Source organism: Sorghum bicolor, chromosome 7 (assembly GCF_000003195.3).
Source record: "Sorghum bicolor cultivar BTx623 chromosome 7, Sorghum_bicolor_NCBIv3, whole genome shotgun sequence".
Classification (NCBI taxonomy): domain Eukaryota; kingdom Viridiplantae; phylum Streptophyta; class Magnoliopsida; order Poales; family Poaceae; genus Sorghum; species Sorghum bicolor.
The window spans coordinates 64,953,488-64,973,663 of NC_012876.2; the positions used below are offsets into that span (position 1 = coordinate 64,953,488).

General features: G+C 41.5%; 1 protein-coding gene across 3 annotated transcripts; it reads right to left on the reverse strand.

Moving 5' to 3' along the window:
• On the reverse strand, positions 11,859–15,692 carry LOC8055357 (serine/threonine-protein kinase D6PKL2). 3 transcript variants are annotated; one of them, XM_002445918.2, is made up of 3 exons: positions 15,352–15,692; positions 13,324–14,378; positions 11,859–13,058 (listed from the first exon to the last, which is right to left on the reverse strand). In XM_002445918.2, the coding sequence occupies exons 2-3, from the start codon at positions 14,253–14,255 to the stop codon at positions 12,179–12,181; spliced, it is 1,812 nt and encodes a 603-aa protein (XP_002445963.1). In that variant the 5' UTR covers positions 14,256–14,378; positions 15,352–15,692; the 3' UTR covers positions 11,859–12,178. The 3 variants fall into 3 exon arrangements, with proteins under 3 accessions (XP_002445963.1, XP_021320803.1, XP_021320802.1); XM_021465128.1 differs by lacking the exon at positions 15,352–15,692 and adding an exon at positions 14,920–15,295; XM_021465127.1 differs by lacking the exon at positions 15,352–15,692 and adding an exon at positions 14,703–14,867.

Below are 20,176 nucleotides of genomic sequence, written 5' to 3' on the forward strand. Positions count from 1 at the left end.
AGGATAAAGTTTTTTGAGACACGCCAAGGGGTTCACGGCGCAATGGCAAAGGTCATTGGTTGGGGGCTCCCACCCAGGGTTCAAATCCTGGGTGCGGCACTTTATTCTGGATTTATTTTAGAATTTTCCGGCGCTATGCATTAAGTGGTAGGCGACGTGCCCGTCGACAGCGATTTGCCGACTCAGTCCTTCGAAGGTGCTCATAGGGGTAGGGTTTGCGTACGTGTGTTCATAGGGGTGAGTGTGCGTGCATGTTGAGTGTCTGCGTTGTAGTGTGTAATCTCAAAAAAAAAGTTTTTTTGAGACACATGCATCTACCGCCATTCTCTTGGTTTCTGTTTTGTACACCAAAATTGGTTCCCTCCTTGAGCCACGTCGCCTCTTTCTTGAGCCGTCCGATGCCACAACGTTGTATCTGCAGCTACCCGTTTGGCCGTTGGCCCGCTGCGGGGGGACAAATTAAAACCAGATCACTACAGCACTGCGTTACCTTATTGTCTGTCAAATTTAGCCCTGAGCACTTCTGTTGCAGCTGCTTGACGGAGTGTTCAACATTATATTTTTGGTGAGAACAATCCAGATCTTGACGGGGAACCAGTAACCAAATACTGTGTTTGTGATAGGCAACGCTGTCTCTGAAGCATGCGTTTTACGTTTGGTTCTTCTGCGCCATGCCTAGCAAACTTCATTGTCAAGCACAGCTCGAGAGATAATAGCTGATGGAGCCGTGACACTTAGCTTGCCAGTACTTGTGATAAAGAACACAGAAACAGTAAACAATCTTCATTAAAAAAACAGTAAACAATCAGTGACGCCACATGGCTCTCTGACAAAGTAACAGTACCTATGTGGAATGCTACATTTGGATCAATGGAAGTGACTAATCTTAATTAAACCATAGATAATCATCATCATCATATATATGGTGCCATCAATCTTATGAAAAAGTTACCTTCCACTACGGCCGCAGTACGTGCACTTGGCAAATCTGAATAGATTTAGCTTCAGAAAGGGGTGCAAATCCAATTACTTTAACACTGATAATTTAGCTACGGTCCTAGATATATCATGGAGCACTACCAACAAATGATTTTTTTTGGGAAGGCGACACCAACGTTTGACGGCATGCAGGAAATATATGACCACTTGATTGAGTGTGCTTGACTGAAGAATCAACATCTATCAATAAACCCCCAAAAAACCCTAAAAAAATAAGCTGCCAAAGTCTGCTTTCTCACATTACTCATTATATCATATTCAAAACCTAAACCCCCAAAGGTTTTGCCTTCTCACATTGTCCCTCCTTGCCGAAGGTGAAACACTTCTTCTGACTCATGCCACACAAATGTTGCTGGACTGCTGCTATAGGCACGCCATGGGACGCATGCAGGGTACTCATACGTTCTCTGCGAGGGTGCTGAAACAATCGACCACCTGCTTATGCTATGCTCCTTCAGTCGTGTAATCTGAGGACGACTACTTGGTGTAGTAGGCCAGCCCGGCAGCCCGCCCTGCTGTTGCCCGCAGATGACTGTTTTTGGTCATGGTGGCTGTGATAATAGGAAAGGGCGCTAAAAGTGTCCCGGCGCGGATTTTGATTTCCTTGTGGTTCTAATTGGCTGGCAGCTCTGGAAGGAGAGGAACACAAAGACTTTTGGAACAAATTTGCAGGGCAGAGCTTAGTTTCTAATGTTTGAGAACTTGCAAGTTTCCGACAGCTATGTAGACTACTATATGCCTATGCTGTCATCTGGGTCCTCATCGCAAATTTTGTTAGTAAGTTAGGCCTATCAGCAACTGTGCTGTAGCAGTTCAGGGATCTCTCTCTCTCTCGGCGGCAATGCACATTTCAGTTGTGAGGCGCTTGTGCCTTGTGGTGACTTTGTTATTAGAATCAAGATATGCTAGCTCGGTCTCTCGTAGATACTCACATAGGGCCTTGTTTAGTTCCAAAAATTTTGCAAAAACTTTCCAGATTCCCCGTCACATCGAATCTTTAGACATATGCATGGAGTATTAAATATAGATGAAAATAAAAACTAATTGCACAGTTTGATCGAAATTGATGAGACAAATCTTTTGAGCCTAGTTAATCCATAATTGGACAATATTTGTCAAATACAAACGAAAATGCTACTATTCCTATTTTGCAAAAAAATTTGGAAGTAAACAAGGCCTAGGTAGACTATGCGTGAGCACGTTATTAGGGTTGGTTGTGCATGTGCGTATATACTCCCTCCGTATAAGACTTATGAGACGTTTTGGACAAAGACATTGAGAATATAAATTATCAATAACTTTTAAATTATTGACTTTGCAAATGTAAAAATTATATGAATATGTTTGTCTTCAAAAATACTTTCATAAAAGTATACATATACCATTTTTTCTAAATAATTTTATAAAAATAAGAGGTTAAAGTTGTGTTTTGAAGACCATGTCACTGTTCTAAACAACTTTTAAATCCTATATGAAGGGAGTACACATCTAGGTATGTGTCTCTCTTGCAAAAGAATAAAAGCATGATTGACTTGGAGTGAAATGCACTGTGGGTCCTTCAAATTTTCCTATATTAAGGCATTGTTTAGTTCGCAAAAATTTTCAAGATTCCCCGTCACATCGGATCTTTAGTCGCATGCATGAAGCATTAAATATAGACGAAAATAAAAACTAACTGCACAGTTTACCTGTAATTTGTGAGATGAATCTTTTGAGCCTAGTTACTCCGTGATTGGACAATGTTTGTCAAATAAAAACGAAATGCTACAATACCCAAAAACAAAAAAAATTGCGAACTAAACAAGGCCTAAGTAGATGAACTCTCAAAGTAATCATTTGTGTTCTTCAACTTTTTTCAAGTTGTTTATACTGAATATGAATTCACCAGGTTTATGATTAGACCTGGAGTGAACTTAAAATGAACCACTTGAAAAAAGTTGATGGACCTACGTGATCATTAATTTTAAGAGCTCATGGACCCAAATGAGAATGCAAGAAAGTTAAGGACCCATGCATGGTGCATTGTATTTCGGTAGCTTATTTTGATTTGGGCCAATCTAAATCGCAGGATACTGACAAGATGTATGTATCAGTGTCCATCGTAATCTATGGGTACATCCACATATATGATCGGAACATTTATATGGTGCATTCAGTTCAGACTGAGACCCAATGCAAATGCCCAATCAGCAATCACGAAGAGAAGCATTTTCTGCCACTGAGAATCTGAAGGTGCAGCCAATAATAGGAGGACGTACATGTAACCTTATCAAGATCCAAAATCATCGTCCGACATGCGCGTGCATTTGCCGGGAGGCCCGGAGCCCAGCTAGAGAGCGACCGGCACTGGGGGGGAAAAAAGATCGCTGAAAATTGCGATATATCTAGAATGATAAAAGCATTGCCTGGCTTATATTTTTTGTCTTCGAGAAAAATGCCGCCGTATATATCTGGCTGTCTCATATCATGGGGATCGGACCATTCCCACTAGATTCTTTTAATTTCCCGATCAATGTACATGCATATATGCAGAAAAATCTGTCGTTGCTTCCATACTTGGCCGGAGCACTGAACCAAAGAACGATATTGACCAGCGCCATCATCGTCTCTGATGGCACTCAAAGGTCTGGAAGAAACAAAAATGGTACCCTATCATGGTTCATGAGCGTTTGCCGGGGAAGGACCGCCACTGGCAAATTATTTCGACGACGTCGGCGGCGGCGGCGTGCGTGCTCGATCGATCACTGTTTGATCGATGACGGTCATATCTTATCGCTGCCTCCTCCTCCGTCGTGTCAGCAAGGAATCTGAGAACTTTTTTGATTCTTTTTTGGTTTGTTTGAGCTAGCCGCATCTTTGATTCTGAAATCTCAATTTGTCTGACCAATCTAGATTCGATGACGACACTGACGGATAAACTACTCTAGCTAGTCCCTTTTTTTTGTATGTTTCATTCGTGCAGTACAAATAAAAGGTGGCCCAGCTGGTGGGTAACGTCCGGCCGGTAAGAAAGAGCCGGATTTGGTATATTTGGAAGAAAATGTCCGATAAGAATTTTGTGCTCCGTTGCTCTTTATTTCCCGCGCCAGCCAACCAATCGAATCCACCGTAGTCCCAGAGAGACTTCTCGCTGCAATAAATTCCTATCAAATGTGTATCATCAGTACTAGTCCACCATCTGCAACCGTATTATGTATCCTGCAGTAATATTTATGATACAATCATAAAATTTTAGTGCGTCTCCAATGGCCATCGAAATCGCCAGTTGAGTAGACTCGGTATAAGGTTCGGACTGACGTGGAGAAAATGAGAAAAAGTGAAATGCTAGCGATTCCTTCGGTGCTAGAGTGGAGCGGGTTAGGCCTTGTTTAGTTCCTTCCCGAAAAAATTTCGGGACACTGTAGTAGTTTCGTTTGTTTGTGGTAATTATTGTCCAATCATAGACTAACTAGGCTTAAAAAATTCGTCTCGTAAATTTCGACCAAACTGTGCAATTAGTTTTTATTTTTGTTTATATTTAATACTTTATGCATGTGTCTCAAGATTCGATGTGACAGGGAATCTTGGAAAGTTTTTGGATTTTGGGTGGAAGTAAACAAGGCCTTAAAGCAAACTTGGGATAGGTGCATGCTGCTTTTTTTTTCCTCTTGCTGTCAATCACAACATCTGATAGAGAGATTAATTTAATATTAACTGACATTGACATATGAGTGCACGTCTGGTTCGGTCCTTTGGTAGCTATCGAAGTCGATAGCACCTCTATGGACGCCCTTAAGCTTCATTTGTTTTCACCTCTATTAACAGACCTCAACCCTAATTTTGTCTCACATGTTTTCTCTCTCCTTGCAATCCAAATCTCACGGGCATTCCCTAGTAGCGGTGATTGGCCATACTTCCCATTTGCGGCCATATCCTCGATCTCAGAGAGACCAGCTCAATAAGGTGCCTTTGCAAGCCACAAAGGTTTCAAGGGGAGCCAACAATACCTTTAGCACGATAAGTTGGGATCGTTCCTTGATCCCTCTCTAGACAACAACACCAAACAATCACTCTCCATATGTCTGCCTAAGTCAGCATAACCACTCTCTAACCATGCATATATTTAGCATGTTGGTGGCTTGGTAGTCTTCTCAAGTGTATGCATGTGAGCTTCCTAGACTCCAACATCTCTAAATAACCAAGTAGTGGTGTAGTTCTAACCTCAACAACTCAAACTAGTCATGACGTTGTCAGCTTATTAATTAGTTTTTCTACAAGCATTGAATATATGATATGATGGCTTACAGATCTACACTCATCGAGCTCAAAGCTCTGATGTGTAAATCTATAAGCCATCGGGCGTGTGTGTATAGAAACCTCATCGAGCTCAATGCTCTGATGTATTGTTCTATGTGTACACATATCCTTCGTATCCGACAATAACAAGTTCCATGGGACCTGTATAATTCAATCTAATTTTTAATTTGTCCTAGTTCGGCTTTTCACCTTAGCATCCAAGCTAGACCTACTAACACATATCCTCTGGGTAAACACGTTAGCTAGCCCAATTGACTGTATTATTATATTAATCATCAAAATCACAAGTATATGGCCTATACAATAGCTTACAAGGGGCCATATTATTGGCTACAAACTTGAGTAAGGGACGACATGCATCATTACAAAGTCTTAGGAGCCGTCAATATCACGTATAATAGACACAAGATACAAGTCAAATATATATAGCCGAAAGAAACAAGTGGGTGGTCCAGTACTGTTCATTGGACAGTGATGATGAGGGCTGCAGGCAGCATCACATGCTGTAATATGGGGCACTGGGCAGCCAGCAGGCCACAGGTCAGCAGTGTCCTGCTGAAACTTGAAGCAAAGCATAGAGCGTGCATTTGCACTGGTAGGCTGCAGCTAGGCGCTGCTATGGTCTAGTACGTGCATTTGCTGCAAACCTCGTTCACAAAGCTTAGTACTAGTAGGCCTTGTTTACTTCCAAAATTTTTTGCAAAATAGGAATAGTAGCACTTTCGTTTGTATTTGACAAATATTATCCAATTATGGACTAACTAGGCTTAAAAGATTCGTCTCGTCAATTTCGATCAAACTGTGCAATTAGTTTTTATTTTCATCTATATTTAATACTTTATACATACGTCTAAAAATTCGATGTGACGGGAATCTGAAAAATTTTGCAAAATTTTTGGGAACTAAACAAGGCCTAGGAGTACTATACATACATTATTCATGGAGGGAGAGGCTCAATCTCACAATCAGAGAGAATTCAGAGGAGAGGACTTCATTGATGATGATACTTTGATAGCAAGGGTGGCAAGTCCAAGAGCAACTACTTTATTTGTCCTTATAGTTGACTATTACTGGTTCGGCAACGAAACGAGAGGACGTGTCGCCTATCCTCCAATAATGCATTGCTGTTAGTTTTATTAGGACAAAATCTATCCTCAAATGAAACTTGAGTTCACTTGCTAGGATGGTTTATCCACAGTTGTTTTAGATCAGAAGCGCGTTGTTTGTATATTCAAACTCTTCTTTTTAATAAAATAATATGTAAATCTTTTATGTATTTGAGAGAAAAAAAAAGTCTATCCCAAAAAGAATATCATGGTCACTGTTTTTTAGGAGCCAATAGATCTTAAGTGCAGATATACATGCTTGTCGTACATATGTCCAATCGCAAGAAAATAAATTAAAGCCACAAGTTTTTAGCATGCGTATTCTACGATTCTTTCAGCCGGGGACCGACGACGGGGCACAGCAGTGCACAGTGCACTGGATCCAAAACATGAAAAAAAAAGATACAGTAGTCTTTGAGGTGGCAAGTCACGTGAGTTTTGTACAACAGCAAAAGAAAATAAGGGCCTGTTTAGATTGGGAACGAAAATTTTTTGGGTGTCACATCGGATGTGTCGGAAGGATGTCGGGAGGAGTTTTTAGAAACTAATAAAAAAAACAAATTAAATAGCTCGTCAGGAAACTGCAAGACAAATTTATTAAGCACAATTAATCTGTCATTAGCATATGTGGGTTACTGTAGCACTTAAGGCTAATCATGGAGTAACTAGGCTTAAAAGATTCGTCTCGCGATTCTTAACTAAACTGTGTAATTAGTTTATTTTTTTATCTACATTTAATGTTCCATGCATGTGTCCAAAGATTCGATGGGATGGATGAAAAAATTTTGGGTAGGGAACTAAACAGGGCCTAAGAACACTGCAGCATTATATTGCGTCGGTGCAGCACGCAATGCTTGCAGCCGGTAAGTACGCTGGCACTGCGTACGGCTGTGTCACGGATTCTTCAGAGTGAGTGCGTACATATACATACCACGTCGGCCATGCCACTGCCAACTGCCTACTGGCTTCGCCATGTGACTCTGTTCCTTCGTCCTTGTGACCCAGCATTTTGGTTTGGTTTGGGTCCTAGGTCTTGTTTAGTTCAAAAAATTTTACAAAATAAAAATAGTAGTATTTTTATTTGTATTTGACAAATATTATTCGATCATGGATTAACTAGGCTCAAAAGATTCGTCTCACAAATTACAGGTAAACTGTGTATTTATTTATTTATTTTATCTATATTTAGTTCTCCATTTATATGCCGAAAGATTCGATATGACGAAGAATCTGAAAAATTTTGCAAAATATTTTAAAAACTAAACAAGGCCCTAGTTCTCTTTTTGGCTCAATAATACTAGCTAGCTAGCTAGCTAGTCACAGATTCAGATTCAGATTGAGACTCTCATCAGCTGAATGTGAAAGCCTGCAGAAAACTCTCTAGTGACGCTCAGCTGACTAGGCTTATATATAGAATGTGGCAACGACGAGAACGCCAAATATGCCATGAGCTAGCTAACCCTGCCTCTCGGCTAGCTCTTGCAATGTCAAATATGCCACACAAGTGGCTTTGCTTTGCCACTTGTCAGTCCATTTGTCTTACAAAAAGACATGCATGCATGGGCATGGCCCAAGGGGGCAACGGGAATCATGCATGCGCAGTGGTTAGTTGTTTCTTGGTTGCAGTGCCCGGTAGCAAAGCACACTCTGTATTTTTTTTTTTGTTCTTGGCATTGGTAAATATAATAATGAAACGTTTATAATAAAATGGAACGATCGGATCGACCATGTGCGACCTAATTGACGTGGGGCGTAGTCGCGTAGAATTTCAGAACAATCAAAGGAGGAGTATATCTATTTGTATGATTCGTTCATTCGTCACCACTGTAATGAGGTCTACCTCTTGTCTAGATTCTAACAATACCGTTTTAGCTTGTTTGGTTTTCTGTTTAGAGTCTAAAGCGTCGTGTGTTACCCGGCCCTTGTCGACGCATCGTCGTCATCGAGAGAGTTACTCGCCAACCCGCCCCCATCAACGAGGAGCCATCCTCATTGCATGCTGGCATGCCCTCCTCGTCGAGCAAATCGAAACAATCCTTGGACTCACAACTCTTTCCAAGTGGTGGTAGTGGAACAAATAACACAACAAGGAGACCTATCGGGGCATGGTGATGGCACGAGTACTTGCCCCCTAATCTCTCGACGATGAGTTGATTGAGGCAAGTTCACGAGGGACGGGCTCCTACTGTGCAACCTTTGGTTGGTATGAGGTATGGGTGGGTGGTCATCGCTGCCTTTGGCTGGCGCGTGGGGCATCCGTGCGTGGGTGACGACGCTGGGAAGGTCGAGGCTAGCATTCATATCGACGAGCTCCGATGGCGGTAATTGAGCTAAGTCTTAGTACCTTCATAAAGATGAGGTGAGATTGAATCCGAACTACCAAGGCAACAAAATATGATTTTCAACAACCCAGTTATAGCTAGCATAAGCAAACTAAACAATATAAGCATCACGGGAACAGGCTTTTTGTCAACTGTAGCTTAGCTGACTAGCCGGATCAGCTGTGAATTGATAGCGCAAGTACTGAGCCAACGACGACTCAGACCCTATAAACAACCAATCACCATCTATATCGAATTTGATCTTGGAAAGCATACCGTTGCGCCAACTAGTCTTAAAAAAGGAAAGAAAGGAGTAAAATAACGAGATTAAATCATAAGGCGATCGAAGCATGCACATGCGAGATGCGATGCGATGCGACTATCCATCCCGCGTTTCACGGCAGATTCTGTGGCCCCCTTGGCTCATGGTATGGATCTCACATCGGACTTGTTTAGTTTTCAAAAAAAATTGCAAAATTTTTCAGATTCCCGTCACATCAAATCTTTAGACGCATATATAGAGTATTAAATATAGACGAAAATAAAAACTAATTGCACAGTTTGGTCGGAATTGATGAGACGAATCTTTTGAGTATAGCTAGTCCATAATTGGATAATATTTGTCAAATACAAACGAAAGTGCTACAATATCAATTTTCTAAAAAAATTTGGAATATAAACAAAGCCAAAATAACTGTGGCAGTATCAATATAGTTTCAAGAATGTTTTCAAAAAACAAGATGAATAGCAATAGCATGATAAACAGTTATGTAGCATTTATAAAGAAACCATATTCCTCAAACATATTCATTCAGTAACCAGTGAATCAGACATAGGGCCTGGTTGGTCGGTATCTATCCTTACCACACCTAACCTTAGGCAAACAGAACGTGTGGCGAACAAAATCCACCAGGAACATGCAAGTTGCTGCAAGACTATAACTGAGAAGATAAAATGATCAAACAGTTCAGATACAGGAAGTGCTGCCTACAAAATTCAATTATATTGGAACTGGCAAGAATATTTCTGCTCTTCAAAAGAGATGTAAAGAAAAACTCTTAAAGCCATCCAAATATACTATAGGGAAATATGTATGAAGAGAAATCATTAAAGAAATAATTTTAGTTGGCAGGATTCAGGTACTTCAGAAGCAATCTAGACAACACACATTATATTCTTGCAGGGATTAAGCACCTCTGAAATAGCTGTCAGTACAGTACAATGCGAAACAGTTCCATGGTTGCTTAGGTATCGCAAAATATACCGATGCGCATCACTGAGAAGGCGTGATGTCAGCACTATGATCTTACTTGGTGGATTAGAAAAAATTTGATAGCCAGTCAGCTGCCTGCAATGTACAGGGTACAGGTGATCAGGTAAAGAGCAAAGCAGCAAAAGCACAGGAAGCCTAGTTATGCATATAGAGAAGTATTATTGTCTATAAAAATGCATAAAAATGCAGTCAAAATTTAACAGGAAGGTACTAAACTTGGGGCTTCTCTTGCATCACAGCATCAGAAGTACTGAAACAAACACATCTGTGGATTAAGGCCAGCAGATAAAAAGAAGTTAAAGAAAAGAAACATTACAAAACAGCAAATATCATATATCTGTAGTAACGTACAATTCAAGAAACCTTACAATGTATTATTGTCTACGAACTTAACATTGACGAAATATTTTCAATACTGAGCATTATTTCATATATTCAAGAATTTTGAGCATAAAATTGAATAGGAAAATCTCTTCATACTTGAGACGTAAAATTAAATTAGGAGACTAAGTGATTTAGGACAAACTCACGCTCTAAGCCACTATGTGATTCACAAATTGCTACTCCTAACAAATTGAATAGGAAATTCAGAAGCTAAGCCAAGACATAGAGATTGAATGTCTGAATTTGAACTTACAGAAGTTCAGACAAACTCGGGCTCAGCTCAGAATCAGACTGTCGGAGCCTCGGACTCGCCTCGCTGATGCGTGCTGCCCGCCTGCCGCCCTCCGCCCGTCCGGCGTCTGCCCCGACCGGCGGCCGAGCGTCCCTGCCGCTGCCGCGCTGCCGACCTGGCGAGTGCATCCGAGGTGCAGGGACGGGAGCAATGGAATATGGGCCTCGTTGGGCCATCTTCCTCTGATTGATCTTTTCGCTAGCTGCTTCAGTCATAATCGAATTGATGAGCCACTGTTTTCGGTCCCCATTGCAAGTATTTTTTTTTTGCCTCAAATATAGCTAGTTACAGATTCAGAGTGAAGTGGCATATGCCACATTGGCAGCAAGGCAGGCACCTTGCAAAACAGACGCTCTTCATCCTAGTGTTATACTGTTGGTGTGGCTAATTTGCTTGATCTCTCAGAAAGAAATCCTCAGAAATAGCTTTGGTGTGTTTAGAAATCAGAACTCAGGTTTAAGTTTTCGACGGTATTTCTCTCTTATTTTTGCGTACTAGTACCTGACAAGTTCATAATCCTCATTCACTTGGTTGAAAAGCCATGGCAAAAATTTCTATTTATTGATTTATAGTGAGAGAAAAATAATACTGGTTGGTAGACTCAACTTATAAGCTCATACGTCCTGGTGGCTGGCGCCACATATATGTACGTAGAGAATTATACTTTATGTTTGAGAGAATTTTACTCGAACAACATTACTTGGCCCTCTTGCGCTTGAGTTTCATACTAAAAAAACTACAAGTTTCCAGTTTGCATGTTCTTGTTCATCAGCACACCTGAACATCTTCCAAACGTCTATACCATTTTCCTTCCCAGTTTAGGGTCTGTTTGGATCCACCCAACTAAAGTTTAGCTAGCTAAAATTTCAAAGCTAAACTTTAGCCAGCTAAAAGTTCTCCCAGCCAAACTTTAGCTGGGGAGAGTCCAGCTAATATACTCAGGTAAACTTTGGCTGAGCTTAGCTAGACTAAAGTTTAGTTGGTGGATCCAAACAGGCCCTTATACATGCTCCATTCCACACGGAGATACCAGTTGCATTAATCAAACACATGGAAATAGACCAATCAGATAGTTATCTCCCATTCCAGCCATTAAACTGCAGCGACCAGACATGAATCATTTGGATTTCACATGATAAAAGATTACAAGAAACAATAACTATCAAGTGTCTATGTAGTACCAGACATGCTCAAGAAAGGAAATTCAGTTGCAATTGATGCCAAATCAAACAGGATTTACAATGCCAGGGTGAAAGTATTCCCCTGTGTCCTTTAAGCACCACAAGATTTTCTAAAAAAAATTGCAACATTGACCCGGTACAAATAGGGTCTTTAGCAGTTCAATGGAGAGAGAAAAAAAACGAACAAGAGCTACTCGAAATAGAACTACAGCTTACAATAGAGCATCACCAGTCATCACAGTATACGCCTCCGAACTGATCTTCCTCCTTTCATACACCAGCTTGCATGCACCAACCCACATTACAAAACTGAAAGGAAAACAACTCTAGAAGAATTCAAACTCCAGAAAGTTATCTGGGCCCTTCTGGTTGGCAGCTGGAGCAACCTTATCGTTAGCTGGGGCCGGTTTTGGTGGGCGATCCAGCTCGACAGGCTTTGGTACATCCGGAGGGCTTGCACACCGAATCAACGCCCAATTCACACCCTCAAAGAACGGGTGCTGCTTGATCTCAGTAGTCCCTCGTTTGTAGCCAAGACGATGCTGCGGGTCTTTGACCAGCAATCCTCTTATCAAGTCCCTAGCTGAGAAACTCACAATTGGGGACTCTGGGAACCGAAGGGGCTGACCAACAACATTGAAGAGTGTAGCCCGGTTTCCTGACCCCTTGAAAGGGGTCTTACCAAATAGGAGCTCATAAAGGAATATACCAAAGGTCCACCAATCCACAGCACTGCCATGGCCTTCTCCCTTGATTATTTCTGGCGCCAAGTACTCATGGGTGCCAACAAATGACATAGAGCGAGCATCGGTTGGCTCCGCAATGAGCTCAGGCAGCGGGCTCACTTGGTTGACAATCTCAGGCTTCGGCTTTGGCTTCTTCTCCTTCTTGGACTTGGATTTGGAGGAGAAAAAACGGGGACCAAAGCACGTAGTTGGAGCAACACATGCCGGCTGGATGCAGGATGGCTCGATACAAGTAGGCTGAACACAGTATGCTTGGTTGCTCCTCTGCAGCGCATCTGGTCCAGGGTTGGCAGACTTGACAACAGTAGGGTTTACATCACAGCGAAGGGAGAGGTCAAAATCAGAGAGCATTATGTGCCCATCCTCCCGAACAAGGACGTTCTCCGGCTTCAGATCACGGTATATAATCCCAAGCATATGCAGGTACTCCAGTGCGAGGAGAACTTCGGCTACATAGAACCTTGAAGAAATGACTATGAGCATATTTATAGTATGGTCTGAGGTGTTGGATTATATGTAACAGTAAAAATATATATACTTCAATACAAGCTCAAAGTACGGGACACATGCAGAGGCAAATGCCAGGATAACTGAATATGATCAAGCTACTACGCTGGACAGTACTAACAGAAAAGGAGAAAACGGAAGCAGCAAAGTTAAATAATCAATATAGGACTAGTTAACTTCAAAATAGGAACACTGTAATTTTAAGAGTTGAAACATACTTGGCTGCTTGCTCTGAAAAGTATTTTCCAGGCTGCCTTTGTCGAAGGGTGTGAAGGTCCCCTCCTGGACAGAACTCCATCACCAAACATGAGAATTTATCTGTCTCGAAGTGGGTATATAGTGTTGGAAGAAACGGATGGTCCAGAGATTGCAGTATCTCCCGCTCTGTCTGCGCTCGAAGAAGCTTCTTCCGGCTCGCCAATGACCCTTTGTCCATGACCTTCATGGCAAAGTAACTCTTCGTACCATTCAGTTCAGAGAGGTACACGCTGCCAATATCACCACAGCCCAGCTTCTTAAGCAGCCTAAAATGGCTCAAACCCAAAATGCCATCCCTTGATCTAATCACTCGGATGGCTTCCCACCTAGAATCACTCCCCTTGTGTGGCTTCGTCGTGCTGCTGCTCATGCTGCTGCATGAGCTCTCATCGCTGATGTTGCTGCTCGCGCTCGGGCGGCATATGCTGCTCTTTCCGCTCTCCGGAAAATCAGCCCGGTCACTGATCTTAGCACTGCCACTGGTCTTCCTCAGGCTGTTCGCCCCATCGCTGGCCTTGGCAGAAGCAAAGCTCTCGCTCATGCTGCTCTTCTGTGACGTATTCTTCTCCTGATTACCACCACTGCAGTCCAAGCTCTGGTTATCCTTCAGTTCCCCGGAACCACCCTGTGGGGTTGGCGGCTCGTCCAGGACACCGCAGTCTGAGCAAACACTGGAAGGACCCTTGTCCAACATTGACGCAGAAGACTCTTGCCGCCGATGGGAGGGCTTTTGCTCCTCCAGGACATTCTTAACAGCAGCAACCTCCGGCGCTCCTTCTCCATCCATTGCTTTCTTGTCCTCCTTTGCAGTAACTGGATCTGCCGCGTGATCAGCCACTGGTTTAGTAGCCTGGTGCCCAGGCACGTTGTGCTTAGCAGCCTCCACGGACATGGTGGTCTGGTCACAAGGAGTTCCAGCAGTGCAGATCAATCAGACGAGTGAAGATCCAATTTTCACTTCACTTTATCCAAAATCTAACAAGACTGCTCACTTGTCAACTGAGTTCCCAGGCATCTACAGAAACAATGAAGAACAAAGAACAGTGTGTTATATTAGCACATAGTAAACTGAAATTAAAATTACTGATAAGAACCGTCTAAAAAGCAGAGTTGTTGACAGAGAACTGGTAGCTGTACAGGAATTTGAATTTAACAGCGGACAGGAACACATATCAAACACCACAAAATTGCTGGGAGAGACTAGCAGCAGCCCACCCACCGGGTGAGAACTAGGAAACCTAAAACGTTGACAGAAACGCTGAAATAACAAGCTGATGCAGCTGCACACAAGATTTGCAGGCAGGGAGCAAAGGAGATAGGCGCAAGCGAGCAGCCGCACCTAGAGGAAGCCCGAACCAGTGCACAGATCCAGCACCCGGTCCATTGCATCAGCGAAGAAGCAGCAGCAGAGGGCACCCGGCACAGCACTATGATTCTATGAACAGGGCCCCAAGATCACAGAGAGGCGCCGGGGGTGGGGGAAGAAGAATGCGGGGGCCAGGCCGGAACAGGAGATTAATAAGATTAGCAAGAAAAAAGCGGTGGCTGGCTGCAACCTGGACCGGAACAGGTGGCGGAATCACGAGCGCCTCCCCGCTTTCTCCCCTCCTCCCCTTGGAAAGGAAAGGAGGTGGATCACACCGGGATCACAGGAGGTAGGCAGGTAGGCAGGCAGGCTACGAGCAGCAAGCACATCGACATCGGACATCTGGTAGGCGCTGAACGTGGAGCGGAGGGAGGCCATTAAATTCGTCAAGAAAGGAAAAGGGGAACAGGGCAGATAAAGAAAGAGACGGGAGGCGGCGGCGGCATTGCATCGACAGATGAAGAAACAAGAAACGCCTCGAGTGATGGGGGAAGGAGGAACGGACTGACGGAACCTACCCCCAATCAGTCAAATCAATCAGAGTCAGTCAGGGACGCAAGAAGCAACCATAGCCAGGCAGGCCTGAGGATGGGAAGGAAGGAAGGGAGGGCAGCGAGCGTACCTCTGCTAGGCGGCCATGGCGGCAGAACGGGATGCGGTCCTGCGCGGCGGGTGGGCGGCCGGCCTGCCTCTCAGCCTCTGCGTCCGCTGATGCGCGAGCGACTCCTATACAGGATTTGTCTGCAGAGTGGTGGTGGTGGTGGTGGTGGTGGTCATGTTGGGGATGGCGAAAGGCAGCAGATTAAATAAAGTGGGGGCGGCATGCTCCTCCTTCCTCCTCCTGCTCCTGCGGCTGCCGGTGCGCGGTGCGGTGTGGGGAGGGAGAGGGAGAGGGAGTAGGGCTGCGGTCACTGTGCAAAGACGAGAAGGGTCAAAGCTAGGGCGTCGAATCGATCTGGGCGTGCTCTGCTGACCCACTGTCAGAGACCAGAGACTGGTGCTTTTCCTTTTGCTTGTTCTTTTCTCTCTGCTCCCCTTTCTTTTTCTTTCTCCTTTTTTTTTTTACTCACATGTCACATGTTCACTCTTCACTCACCCCCCTCGAGGCCCAGCTTTCACTTTTGAGTTTTCACCCACCCAAGGCCTTGTTTAGTTTCAAAAAATTTTGCAAAATCAACACTGTAGCACTTTCGTTTGTATTTGACAAAAATTATCCAATCATGGACTAACTAGGCTCAAAAGATTCGTCTCGTCAATTTCGACTAAACTGTGCAATTAGTTTTTATTTTCATCTATATTTAATACTCCATGCATGCGTCTAAAGATTCGATGTGACGGGGAATCTGAAAAATTTTGTAAAATTTTTTGGGAACTAAACAAGGCCCAAACAACCCAGCGTCACTTTTGGGCTGTGTTTGTCTGACGAAAATTTCGTGAAACTGTAGCATTTTTTGTTTGTTTGTGATAATTATTGTTCAACTATGGACTAATTAGACTCAAAAAATTCGTCTCATAAATTTCAACCAAACTGTGTAATTATTTTTTATTTTCGTCTATATTTAATACTCCATACATACGTCTAAAGATTCGATGTGATGAGAAATCTTAAAAAAAATTTGAGTTTTAGGATGGAAGTAAACAAGGCCTTGGTTACAGACCCCAAGGTGATTACTGTAAGTTACTGCTACTGTGGTTACTCAGGCCTTTAGTTCGCCTCAAAACCAAAAACTTTTCAAGATTTCCTATCATATCAAATCTTGCGGCACATGTATGGAGCATTAAATATAGATGAAAATAAAAATTAATTGCACAGTTTGTCTTTAAATCACAAGACGAATCTTTTGAGCCTAGTTACTTCATGATTGGACAATCTTAAATAAAAATAAAAGTGCTACAGTGTCAAAATCCAAAACCTTTTTTTTATCTAGACAAGGCCTCACCTCAGTAGTAGTTCTGATTTTTTTTTTTTTGCAAAATAGATACTATAGCATTTTCGTTTGTATTTAACAAATATTGTCTAATCATGAACTAACTAAAAGATTCGTCTCGCAAATTACAAATAAACTGTGGAATTAGTTATTTCTTTTATCTATGTTTAATGCTTAATGCATGTGGCACAAGATTCAATATGACGTAGAATTTAAAAAATTTTACAAATTTTTTGGAACTAAACAAGGCCTGAAGAAAAGTAACACGAGGTGCGAATAGTCCTACACTTTTAGCAATGGCAAGGTTTTGGATTTCTAAAAAACGATGAAGCTAGGGGGCAAAAAAAAGGTTTTTATGGTTTCAGTTTGTAGTAAAAATTTGTTTTGGTTCATCATTTTTTTCCTTCAAAAGCCATTTTTGTGTGCGCGAGTTTAGCAAGGTTTCTAATTCTGCCGATAAAGAAGCCTCAACAAAAACCCAGCAAAAAAATGACCGAGAGACTGCTCCCTCAATCCTAGATTCGTAGTCCTAGAAAGAATGAAAAATCTGGTTTCTCAACACAATCTCCAAATTGACTAGGTTTATTATGCATGGCAGTATCAACAATTGACGTATCTTTTAATAAGTATAAATATAAAACTATATTCCATATGTTTATTACGCATAAAAAGTACTTATACTCTATATATATAAATAATTGATGAAACAATATTCACCTTTTCAGGGAATGTATGCATTTTTTTAGCAGTGAGTAATGTACTTTGTCAGCTAGTAAACGGCTCGACTTGCGTATTATTTCCTGACGATACCAGATTACCATGTCTTACAAAGGTTGGTGTTTGAGACCGCTCCGCTATTTGTTTTTCTAGCTCTCTTCCATAGGTTTTTTAGTCAAATAGTTTCGGCTCTAAACACTCCGTTTGAGTAAAAATAGTGGAATCCTGGCGCTTTACAAACTCTATTTTTTACAGCTCATCCACAATAGAGTTTATGAAGCAATTCCAAATACCCACTTAATCTACATTTCCACGAGTAGTAATAAATAAATAGTCAACGTTTTTATTGCTCCCGGCCTTGTTTAGTTCCCAAAATTTTTTGGATTCTTGTACTGTAGCCTTTTGTTTTTATTTGGCAATTATTGTCCAATCATGGACTAATTAGGCTCAAAAGATTCACCTCACAATTTACAGACAAACTGTACAATTGATTTTTTATTTTCGTCTATATTTATTGCTTTGTACATGTGTCAAAAAATTTGATGTGACGAGAAACCTTAAAAAGTTTTTGATTTTTTGGATCTACTAAACAAGGCCGAGCCGAGAGCTTACCAAGATGGCAAAGATGTTTGTCGCAGAGCGAAATTTTTTATTTATTTTTTCTTCTTCCACTGCGGCTCTGTTTAGTTGCGGAAAATTTTATAAAATGTATACTACGTAACATTTTTGTTTATTTTTGATAATTATTGTCTAATTATAGACTAAGTTTAAAAGATCTATCTCATAAAAAAATTTGCAAAAATTTTCAGCAACAGTAATACTTTTCTAAGCTGTTTGTTCTTATAAGTCGTATTTTTCTAATAGCTAACAATATTTTTTTCCACGATAAATCAGCGAATATTATTTTTAGTCGTGGCAGCCCCCTCATTTGTCTCGTCTGGAGGGCAGATTGGGAACGCCGGTTTTGGTGGCTCCCACGCCCCCACATAGGAAACGGCGGCAGGGAACAGCGTCCACAGCCTTGAATCACTCGCTGTCTCCCTCGCCCAGTCGCCCGTAGGCCTGTACTAGTACTACAATAGAGCTGCCGCTAATAAACAATGGTAATTTGCACGCTAACCTCGAGGCACAAAGCACCGCCCATGCCTTGGGAATTCGTGCCCGGCTGTCTTTTATTTAAAAAAACAATTTTATATAGAAAAGACATACTTCCTCTGTTCCATAAATAATTTTATTTCTTTTAACTTCTATAATTCATGTTTGACCGTTCGTTTTATTCAAAAAAATTAATAAATATTATTTGTTTTGTATGACTTATTTTATTATTAAATATATTTTTATAATGATTTATTTATTTTATTATTTGTATAAAAAATTTAAATAAGACGAATGGTCGAACATAAATTGTAGTAGTCAAAGAAATGTATTTATTTATAGTACAGAGAGAGTAAGAACAACCATATCGTCTACCAGCTAGAAACATTGTAAAGGTGGTGTACGGTGTAGTGTAATCCATAACTAAATGTATCCATAGTTCTATGGGTTGTCCATAAGAAAAAAAACAAATAGTTCTCTCTGCTCTCTCTCTTTCTCTCTCCCTTGCATCTCTCATATAGACTACTTAGACCATGGACAATGTGACAGTAATAATCACTATAGCCCACTGATGTAAAAACTATCCATATAGACTAACCAGTCCATCTACATTATGGTTGCTCTAAGTAACCATTTGGCAGTGGGCAAGAGGTTTGTGTTAAGCCTTGTTTAGTTCTAAAAAGATTTGAAAAACTTTTTAGATTTTCTGTCACATTGAATTTTGCGGCACATATATGAAATACTAAATATAAATAAAAAATAACTAATTAGATAGCTTGTCTATAATTTGCGAAATGAATTTTTTGACCCTAGTTAGTTTATGATGGGATAATATTTGTTAAATACAAACGAAAGTGCTACAACGTTTATTTTGTAAAAAAATTTGAAACTAAGCCCTAGTACTACAACTACAACTAGGGCCTTGTTTAGTTCGCAAAAAATTTCAAGATTTCTCGTCACATCGAATCTTTGGTCGCATGCATGGAGCATTAAATATAGACGAAAATAAAAACTAATTGCACAGTTTACCTGTAATTTGTGAGATAACTGTGACTGAACAATATTTGTCAAATAAAAATAAAAGTGCTACAGTAACTAAAAACCAAATTTTTTTGCGAACTCAACAAGGCCCTAGCCGGTAGCAAGGGCTTCTTTTTCTTTTTTGCGAGAATAGAGGTCGCCTTCACAGAGGAGTATTTTGTGCCAAGGCGCCTACACGCGCTTCCTGGCTTCCTGCTACGAGAGTGACGCGGCCATTAATCCTGCTTCCTGCAGGCTCTGACGTGGATCTGGATCGCATATTCAGATCTGACTCAGCCCCATCCATACATAGATAGCGGTCTTTTTGGGCAGCCTCTCAATTCATTCATCAATTAGGCCAGTCTCAATGGCTTATTTTAATGCACTATTTCTAAAATAAATCTGCTGAATTAGCATTAATGAAACGAACAATGAAACAACCTCTATAATGCTTAAGTTTCACCTTGATGTTTCCTAGGCTGGGCAAAATTATTGGATCGCATGCAAGACGGTGAAACGATTTAGTCCTCAGTGGGAAGTTCATTCTGTTTCACCGCGTAGAAAACAACGCCAGCGGAGTTTCACCATGGTGAAACTACTTCCTTCTCTCTCCTCTCCGTTTCATAAAAAAAGTACAGTTTTGCTGACATGGCACTCTAATGAATGTGCATAACAAAACCCCCCACT